Genomic DNA, 10,055 nt, shown 5'->3' with positions numbered 1-10,055 from the left:
AGAAAGAGGGCTACAGTGTCAGGACAAAAGAGAAAAAGGAGAGGAAATGACTGGGTACATGACCCAACTCCGTGAGAAATCACGGGGTTGAATCATCATGTGCTTCCATTTAATCCCTGCAGTTGTGGCTTAACTGTTGCCACAATGCAAGGAGCCGACAAAGCACTGTTGTGTGATAGAGTTAAAGTCTGAAGTCTGGTGAGTTCAGCTCCTGGATGTTTTCATTCACTTATACATGGCCAGTACTTTTTTGCTGCTCCCGTGGGATGAGCACATACTCAAATCAAGTAATAATTAACATTTTGATTTTACATTTTATATAAACCCTGAGGGAAAGAAATTGTCTTGGGCTTGATTTATTGCAAACAGTTAAACTACATACAACAAGTCAGAACAACCTCAGATAGAAGCAAAGAACCTACACATTCACAAATCATGATGATAATAACATTAAATAAAAATAGATCATAAATGTGATATACATAATGTATAAATATATTCATGAAGACACTGTAAACTCTCATTTTATTACAGTACTTGTTTTTCAGAGGATTTTTTTTAGTTACCAGTTACTTTTCAGATTACAATTTTTCATACCAATTAGTGTCCAGTGAAAACCACGCATCTCCAACCAACCAACCACCCAACCACCCAACCACCGACCAACCAACCGACCGACCGACCGACCAACCAACCACCAACCCCAACCAACCAACCAACCACAAACCAACCAACCAACCACCGACCAACTGACTGACCAACCGACCGCCCAACCAACCAACCAACCAACCAACCAACAACCAACCAACAACCAACCAACCAACAACCAACCAACAACCAACCAACCAACAACCAACCAACCAACCAACCAACCAACCACCAACCAACCAACCAACCAACCAACAACCAACTACCAACCAACCAACCAACCAACCAACAACCAACCAACCAACCAACCACCAACCAACCAACCAACAACCAACTACCAACCAACCAACCAACAACCAACCAACCAACCACCAACCAACCAACCAACAACCAACTACCAACCAACCAACCAACCAACCAACCAACCAACCACCAACCAACCAACCAACAACCAACCAACTACCAACCAACCAACAATCCATCAATCAATCAATCAATCAATCAATCAATCAATCAATCAATCAATCAATCAGTCAACTCTTCAGTAACCTAAGCCTATAATTATTGACACTGTTCAGTTTCTTACCTGGTGAGGGAGCTGATTAAAGGTCTCCCATCTGTCCCATTATCCTCACTGTGTGATGCCATCACATCAATGCTGAGCCTTCTGGAGCTGATGAGGACCAAACTGTGAAATATCAGTAGTGAGAGAAACACATAATGCTAACCTGGGAGACACGTGGTGACCAGTGAACGGTGCTGCCTAATGACCTCCATATCTGCTGCTTGTGCTATGTGTGGGTCGTGTTTTTTGTTTTTGTCGTATCAGTGTTATAAAATTACTGACTTGCGCGTAAGGACAATGTCTAATTTGATAAAGAAAGAGTGCTCATGTAGAGGAAACAATGTCTTTTGTTTGTTCAGGCAAGTCATTATAAGGTCACATCTGTGAGAATTATAGTTTAATGCTCTGTGCACACACAGACATAATAAAGTAGGCTCAGCCCCTCAGGTTCATGATAATAAGGATAACATTTGGTGGAGTTTTGTTCCAGTATTGAAGCCTAAATTTGAAATAACCCCCCGTCACAATATGTATGCAGCAGACATTCGTCCACCATGTCCAGATACAGGAGAGGTCACGGCAGCTGCTGGGCTCGCCCGCTTGGACGGAGATCTGAGAGAACGGGTGGACATTTGAAGCAGATTTATTTGGGAAACAAAGCATCAAGGGCTTTCATTATTCAGGACTACAGAGAGGGCATTCAATGAGTTTTTACAATGGCATTCTAATCCATATGCACCTTCTCTGACAAGGCACAAAGTCAATTGTATGGCAAGCTTGTAGCCTGCTGCCAGGGATTAACGACTCCCCGAGGAAAACAGTCAGTATCGACAGGCTGGTAAAGTCTGCTCTCTGTTGCTGCCCTCTGCTGGTCTGTAGCTCTCAAAACACAGCACATCTTGCTGCTGGTATACTTTTGGGAATAGTTGCAAATTTGTACCATTACATGTTATTGTATAATATCTATAGCAGCCTAAATCAATAATCACAGAGGTGAATCCCATAACTCAGCTGTTAGTTCAAAGAAAATCTTTCAGGTCGTTCCCTTCAGGGAAGTCAGAGGTCAGGGTAGCTTATTGCTGCTGGGGTTTCAGTGTTTTACTCAAAGACACTGAAGCAGAGCATAGTATAATAAAACACTATAATAAATAAAATACACACAGTTGTGTCAAAAAGTCTGAGACCACTAGTCTGAACACCTCCACCCCACACCCGTCCTGAGCCACACACCACCCTCTCCACCAGAGACGACGACACAGGCCCAACAATCCGAGTCAAAAGCTGAATCCCCGAAAAATACACGACTCTCAGGATATCCCAGCACCCAGCATGTCTCCCTCCCCCCGAAAGACAGCACACTAAGCTGGCACGGACGCCACGCAAAACCCCATGACCCATGCCACCCCAGCACAAGTTACTCTTTAAATTAAAATTAAATGACAAGAGACGAAACAAAGTGCAAATGCTGATTTTGTCCCAAAGGCTTGATTTATGGAACAGAATTTAATAGCAAACAGCAATTTACATCAAAATATTCCTTGTGATGGTAATTCTGATTAATTTTATTTTTTAGTATGATTCATTTCACAAATAATACTCCCACTGAGATTCAATAATAATAATAACAATAATAATACAATTTTCACATGAAAGAAATAAGCAAAAGAGCTAATTACATCAAGACAATGCATTTAATAATCAAGTTTCTCTGAGGCAGTTCATGTAATACGGCCTTGACAGGAGTGAGGAGGACATTTCACAATCACATAAAGATGATCCCCTCCAGACATGTTCAAAAACAGATTAAAACACTCTGCTTTGAGTTGTTTTTCTCCAAAAAATGATAATGTACTCACAATTTCTTAATAAAAAATGAGCTTAAAGAAAATCCAGAACCTATTAATATGCAGATATTTGTTTGTTCCAAAACTTTTAGCGCTAACTCACTTCATGCTTGTGTAAGTTGCATTTTTTTGGACCGTGAATGGCTGCCAACTAGTCACACAATCACCTATAATGAAACCCAGATTCAAGGTGAGCACAGAGAAACTGTCCTTCCTTCAGCAGATGAATGTGGAAAAACAGCCTTCTGGAGTCAAACATTCAGCACAAACATCTTTCTGCATAATGAAGGTCAAACATCCAAGTGGAGCAACAATAAGAAGAACACGTTTTTTAGAAATGCAGCAGCTCTGCAGAGGAAACCATGTCAATGTCACTGCAGAGAAACAACGACAACAAAAAAGTTTGGAGCTCCTTTTTTTAAATGAACTTTTAAAAATATTTTTCGCGGAAATCTCAGGACAAAAAATTGAAGAAAATCACCTAATAAGGTTTTTTTGTCACTGGACAATTTAAAATCGTATCCTCAAACAGGCACAAGGGGAAGAAATCTAAGCTGAAGTGAATTATTTAATCATGTTCCGCTAAGTTTTTTAACCATAGATCACGTTCTGCATTTACATGTAGTGTCATTTCTTCCTCATCCTCAACACCGCCCACCTCCTGCTGCAGAGGATGGGTGTGGACCTACAGTGTCAAATTACACACAAATTACAGACCTGCTCAACAGGCCCCGCTCCGGCTCCCTCTGCACCTTCATTGGTCGAGACCCACCCGCTGCATTCAACCAGCCTGCTTCCTGCATGGCAAACACTGCTTGTTGTGAGAGGAAATGACATCACAGCACCAAGAGCCGTGCCACAAATACACTGAAAACAGATGAGGACCCAACGTCTGCTTCAGCCTCCACTACAATAAGAAACAGAACAGCTTCGAGAAGAGCCACTGTGAAGTATGTCTGCTGGACACGCAGAGGCTCCACGAGACTCGACATGTCAGAGTGGGACTGTTGTTTTTTGCTCGAACCCTTTGATGAGTGGTGAGTAGCTGCTGGCAGTGTTATGCTGACGCTGCAGCTGGAATAAATGTACTGTCTAACTCAGAAAGTTTCACCATGTCTGACTGAGTGTTTTTAATGTGTCTGCACCTAGATGTTGAATCAGACTGGTTTCCAATTCATGATGCTGCCTTTAACGGACGTCTCCTCGCTCTGCAGAGGCTCATTGCACAGGTAAAGTTATCATCACATGCAATATTTAACAACACAATGTCATACTGTTTTACTTTGTTTATATGTGGCCCTGCCACCTTTCTAGCTTCAAGCAGTGTTCTGGGGACCTTATTTTCCTCTGAGAACAGCTTGTTTATTCAGTTATGGAATATTTCTGAGTTTGTATTATCACCTCATTAATATTGCAAAGATTAGAATGAGTCGTGGATAGTTTATTTTGGAGCAAATCTCTTGATGTGCATCTGTGAATCTGTTGTTAACGTCATGTATTTTGTTCGCAGGGTGCATGTGTAAATCTGAACACTCTGGACCAGGTTTCTCCCCTCCATGGAGCCTGTATACAAGGCCACGCAGCTTGCGCCAAACTCCTGATAGAAAACGGGGCAAATGTCAGTAAGGCATCATCGCCTGATTGTGTGCGCGCGCCTGTGTGTATATATAACAAAATTCAAGACAATCCCAAATGAAGACATTTATGTTTTGTGTCTTGCTTTAGAAGAAATTCCTAAATTCTGCTCTAGTCTAGTTAGGACACCATATCAATAATTACTAGGCTGTACTATACGCGGCTGCAATTAAGTAAGATATTAACCCAATACACACACACACAAACAGGCATGCAGACACATTGATGCATGCACAGTAACACATTAACAAATATAAATCCGTAGATACAAAGTCTGACTTGCCAAGCTGCAGTGCATGTGCATTAGCATGCTTGATAGCAGATCTGCAATAAAAATCAGTGGAGGATATTTTGCTACATTAAAGGTTGTATTTGTAAGAAAAGTTGATTTTTTAGAAATAATGAAGCTTTGGGATAGTAGGCGGGGTCCGCCACCATCCCAATGCGGGACAGGCCGGGGCTAGCTGGTTAGCATGCTAACTTCAGTAGATATCTTTGCAACACAATACATAGACATTATAATGTCAGAACTTTATTTACATCCTGACGATAATTTTAGTTTAAGTATGAGTTATCAACTGAAATTCTTAAAGGTGCAATATGTAAGAATTTGCCACCAGTCGAATTCATATTCCAAACAAACGGGGGGCAGTATATCATATCAGTAACTGCTAACTATAGCTTCCGTTAGCTAATTAGCTCAGTCAGCTCAGTTAGCCACGAAGCTCATGCTCCAATTGGCTGAATCTCCCTGGACTTGGAGCTTGGAGCACAGGGGGAGTGTTGCTGATCTTTAATATTGGAACAAAGTGGCTAGGGGCTAGCTGGCTAGCATGCTAGCTTGAGTAGATATCACTGCAACACAGTACATAGATGTCTTTGACATAATGTCAAAACTGTAATTTCTTCACGTTCTGTTGATAATTTTAGATCATTTTTGAATGTTTTGAACTAAAATTCTTACATACTGCACCTTTAAATGATCACTTTACCCACTCGCGTTCACATGACCTGCTCACCATAAAAAACATGACTACTTTTGCCTGATTTGTTTACTAATCTGACTTTTGATTAAAATCGAATGAGAATTTCTTGGTGAACTGTCTCATACATATCCTTCCTCGTGTCAGGTAAACAGTTCAACAGTGGATGGACAGACTCCGCTGTCAGAGGCTTGCGCCCGGGGCCATGTGACCTGCGTCTCGCTGCTCCTTGGACATGGAGCGACTCCTTCAGGAACCAGCCAGTCCAGCTCTCCAATCCACAGGGCGGCAGCCAAAGGTTAGAGGTCACATTCAACTGACTGCATGCACACGGATAACCTATGCTGAACCAGAATAGTCCGTCACTACAAAATGCACAGAGAGCGCCAAAACATCAGAAACACACATCTGAGACATGTATAATGTATTATAAAACAGCGTCGTGTGCGTTGTTGCAGCCTACAAAGCAAAATGATTGCATATTCTTCCACCGGGATTCAACGTGGCAGCAGATTTCAAAGCACAGCCTCTCAAGTGCATCAGCTCTCAATGTGATGATCTTGGTAACTCTGTCTAGGTCACCCAGAGTGCATTGAGCCGCTTGTTCAGCATGGCGCAGATGTGGATCAGTATATCGACCAATCAGGTTTCCCTCTGCATGTCGCCTGCTCCAATCAGCATCTGAGTACTGTGAGGAAACTGCTTCAGCTTGGTAAGAATAACTTGAACTTTTACCCTTGATAGTGTTTAGTTAGTGTGATTTTGGAATAATTTAATGCTGTTTTTGACACATATAGTCTTATTATTGTTAATATGCCGTTTATAAGGCCTTACAAGGGCGTTATTACCTATTGACAAATAGTTATAACAAGGACGTGAAGCATTACAGTTTGTTCACAGAGATCTAACAGGTGGATCAACATCTCCGGCTCTAACTGACCTCAGTAAAAATGAGTAACATCACTCTGTAGGAAATCACACCGTAGATTTCTTTGCAAACAAATGGAAATCACATATCTTCATGCATAACATGTAACGTATAAAGCGTGACGTATTTCTCTTATTTGTAATAAATTTAGCATTTTTACACCCACATCAAAGCTCAAATTGCCACAAAGGAAGGCTTTACCTCTTCAATATGTTTCAACACACTGGGTTTTAATAGACAGAAGAAAAAGTAAATAACAATTTGAAGGAAAACAATTGGCTCATTTTGCAGCTGTGATTATTATTTATGCACATGGCCTTAAGCAACGGAGTCAGACAACGAGGGAGAAAAGCCAGTGTCAGCAAAACAAAAGGGCTAAATCATAATGCTACTCAAAAAATAATAAAAATAAATAAGAATTAAAAAATGGAACGGTGTAAGAAGTACTCAGGTCATTGACTAAAGTTAAATACTCATGACTTTGTTATATAATAAAGTATTATATCGTTATTAATGATGCAACAATGCACCAGAGTGGAATGTAACTATGTGCATTTACTCAAGTACTTGCAATTGTAGCGTAATTTTAGGTACTTTACAACAGTATCTCCTTTTCATGCCACTCTTCACTTTTTATTTGACGACTATATTTATACGTTTACAGATTAAGATGTTACATACAACACACATGACCATTTCAGTAATATAATACTACTAGTGATTTTAATTGGAATACTTAAGGTACATTTTCCTGATATTCATATATTTTTACTAAAGTGCAGTGCAGGACCTTTAATTGTAATGGAGTATTTTTTATATATCAGTACTGCTACTTTTACTTCAGTAAATGACCTGAGTACTTCCTCCATCACTGCAAAGGCTTCAGATGTAGTTAGTTGATCATATAACTTGAATGTAAATCCTCAATCTGCCAATTAAATGTAGTGGAGTAAAAGTAATAAAGTAACAAAGTAAAAAGGAAATACTGAGGTAAAACACAAGTAAATAAGACCTGAGTAAATACAGTCTGGGTAAGAAATGGCCCCTCGTCTTTTATCTAAGTAATTAAGAGGATGCGATGCAGCTCTGTGCTCTGCTGCAGGAGGAGAAAAGCTTTAACTGAACTGTCACCTGTTGTGTAATGTGAGCAGATCATCAGTCTCTGCTCTCCTACAGGTGCTAGTGTGAACAGCAGTGTGTCCGGCGACTCTCCGCTGCACATCGCCGCCCGTCTGTCCAGTCCTGATCTTGTGTCTGTCCTGCTCGACCACGGGGCCAACGGCTCCCTGAGGAACTCAGAAGGCAAACGGCCGCTGGACCTCGCCCCTCCCGACAGCCTGGTGCAGAGGCTGCTGAGACAAATAGGAGGTATTCCACCCAAACCGACCCAGTAGCCTCACTGTGGGAGTTTTCATGGCCTTTTACATTAATCAAAACATCTCTCTATCATGGCTCCTGCTTCTCCCCCGACACCTGCACAGGAGTGTCCCCTCTGACGCAGCTGTGCCGGCTGCACATCAGGAAAACTGTGGGCAAGCAGAGGCTGGGCGGGATTCACGACCTTCACCTTCCCACAGAAGTGAAACAGTATCTTCTCTACCGATCAGACCCAGGGGGAGATCGAACGCACTGAGCAACACGGGACTGTTCATGGTAGAGTGTTTCACTTCCAGGTCAGCAGGGGGTGTACTTGCATAATCTTAGCAGTGAGAAGTCTCATGGCTCATGGTTGAGATTGTAATTAGCTGTAATGATTCTCCTGTGTGGCAGGAACTGGAAACAAACTGATTCTCGAGATCAATCTGGACTTTTGTGTGGAAACGTAAGTCATAGAGCATCATTAAATATTATAAACACATACATATTGATACGTAAATGGGAATATGGGCTCAAATGTTCTATAAATGTTACAAAATTAAAGTTTCATAATGTTTGATAAACTGAAATAATAGTTTTTGAATTGCACAAGTCTTCACATTCTGCTGATATTGTATTTTTTCTGTAAAAAAACATGTTAATGCTGCTGTATTGAGAGTTTTTCCATTAGACCTACAGGACATTAAACATTCTCTCATATAAAATCTTTATGTCCCGTCCGTGTCGTCTTCACAGTACTCAGTATTGTAAATGGTTCAGTGCCACATAGTGGGCATGTGACTGATGTCAATCAGTCTCAACTGAGTCCAATGTCATTTGGTCCAAGCCTCAAACAAATCCCATGTCATTTCACTTTTCCTGCAGTATCAGGTCTTTCTAAAAAGAAAAGAGAAGGTATTAGTCAGTGGCAGACTCTTGATGTTTGAGGGGCAGGGGCGAAAGAAATAAAAAGGGCACCAGCTGTATGTGAGGGGGCGCCGGTGTGCAGAAATGGCACTTGAAGGGCACTTTTTTGTTTCGGACATGCAGGCACCATGTTGCGATCCAACCTGTTCAAAAAGTATAAAAATGATTTGAATTTGTTTATTAAGATTGAGTGAAATACATATAATCCAACAATAAGGAGTATAGAGTATAAGACTTTCTTAATTTCCTCTCAATCACAAGCACATTTCCTTCCCATCCGTTTACAAAAGCGAAATACAGACAGCCAGACAGCAAATGACTCAACTGAAAACATCAAATGAACACAGACAAGTCATTGGAGTCATCATGTCTCAAGTCACAAGTCTTTATCTTCTAAGTCCAAGTTGAGTCTCAAGTCATTTATTTTTTCTGTCAAGTCAAGTTTAAAGAAAAACTGATGACACAAAAATCTCTATTATAACAATTATCCGGAGTCCAGATAACCAGTAATTATGATTATTAAAAGGGGCTCTATGTCACAATTTGTAGCAATTTACATGTATTAATAACTTTTTTTGGGCCACGTGAGCGGATTGTCATGTGAGGTGAAAAATTAGACCGTCCCCGTCTCTCTCGGTTGCCAATACAAGCTTGTGGACCATTTGTTGAAGTTGTTTAAAGCTGCAGGACTGTGGATTTCTTTGTGAAGCTGAAGGTCTCGGGTCGAGGTCCTCATCTCAGAGCCTCTGTCTGCTCCACTAACAGAAAGCAACAGTAGCTAATGCCAATTTCGAAAATGAGTCTGCTAACAATAACTAACGACCAGCTTTCAGCACGCCACAAAAGTTCCACAGAGATGATTACTATCTAGTTATACAGTGTGTGGCGTATGTCTATTTAAGACACGCGCTGTGTCATTTTCCTCCAGTCTGTGTTTACCAAGAGAAAAAATATGGAAATTCATGGAATGTGGAGAGACATGCTTTTAAAATTGTCTTGCTTTTCTGTCAGAAAAAAAACATCCCCAAGAATCTATTGTTATGCTGAGATATTATGCAAATGGTTCTGTGAAAAATCAGCTGTTTCCCCCAAGAGACTGAATAAAACAGAATATGCACCGCGCAGGAAAAAAACAAACATTATGTGAACACTGAATGCATTAAGAAGAA

General features: G+C 40.9%; 1 protein-coding gene across 2 annotated transcripts; it reads left to right on the top strand.

Annotated features, from left to right (window-relative positions):
- Nucleotides 1–3,948: 3,948 nt before the first annotated feature.
- Nucleotides 3,949–8,467, top strand: LOC311263075 (ankyrin repeat and SOCS box protein 9-like). Of its 2 annotated transcripts, XM_084362942.1 has the most exons (8): nt 3,949–4,094; nt 4,207–4,286; nt 4,568–4,675; nt 5,823–5,973; nt 6,253–6,387; nt 7,780–7,971; nt 8,085–8,276; nt 8,374–8,442. In XM_084362942.1, exons 1-7 carry the CDS (start codon nt 4,010–4,012, stop codon nt 8,234–8,236), a joined length of 903 nt encoding a protein of 300 aa, XP_084219068.1. In that variant the 5' UTR covers nt 3,949–4,009; the 3' UTR covers nt 8,237–8,276; nt 8,374–8,442. The 2 variants fall into 2 exon arrangements, with proteins under 2 accessions (XP_084219068.1, XP_084219067.1); XM_084362941.1 differs by having other exon boundaries at nt 8,085–8,467.
- The last annotated feature ends 1,588 nt before the right edge of the window (nt 8,468–10,055 follow it).

This window comes from Pagrus pagrus, assembly GCF_965226575.1.
Source record: "Pagrus pagrus genome assembly, chromosome: 9".
Lineage (NCBI taxonomy): Eukaryota > Metazoa > Chordata > Actinopteri > Spariformes > Sparidae > Pagrus > Pagrus pagrus.
This window is presented reverse-complemented; position numbering and strand designations above follow the sequence as displayed.

What these genes read in the sequence shown, in the direction of transcription:
- LOC311263075 (XM_084362941.1), top strand. Translation starts at nt 4,010, where the DNA reads ATGTCTGCTGGACACGCAGAGGCTCCACGAGACTCGACATGTCAGAGT. An exon ending in CTCGAACCCTTTGATGAGTG is followed by an intron (nt 4,095 to 4,206) that starts GTGAGTAGCTGC and finishes GTCTGCACCTAG; the next exon opens with ATGTTGAATCAGACTGGTTT. An exon ending in GAGGAAACTGCTTCAGCTTG is followed by an intron (nt 6,388 to 7,779) that starts GTAAGAATAACT and finishes GCTCTCCTACAG; the next exon opens with GTGCTAGTGTGAACAGCAGT.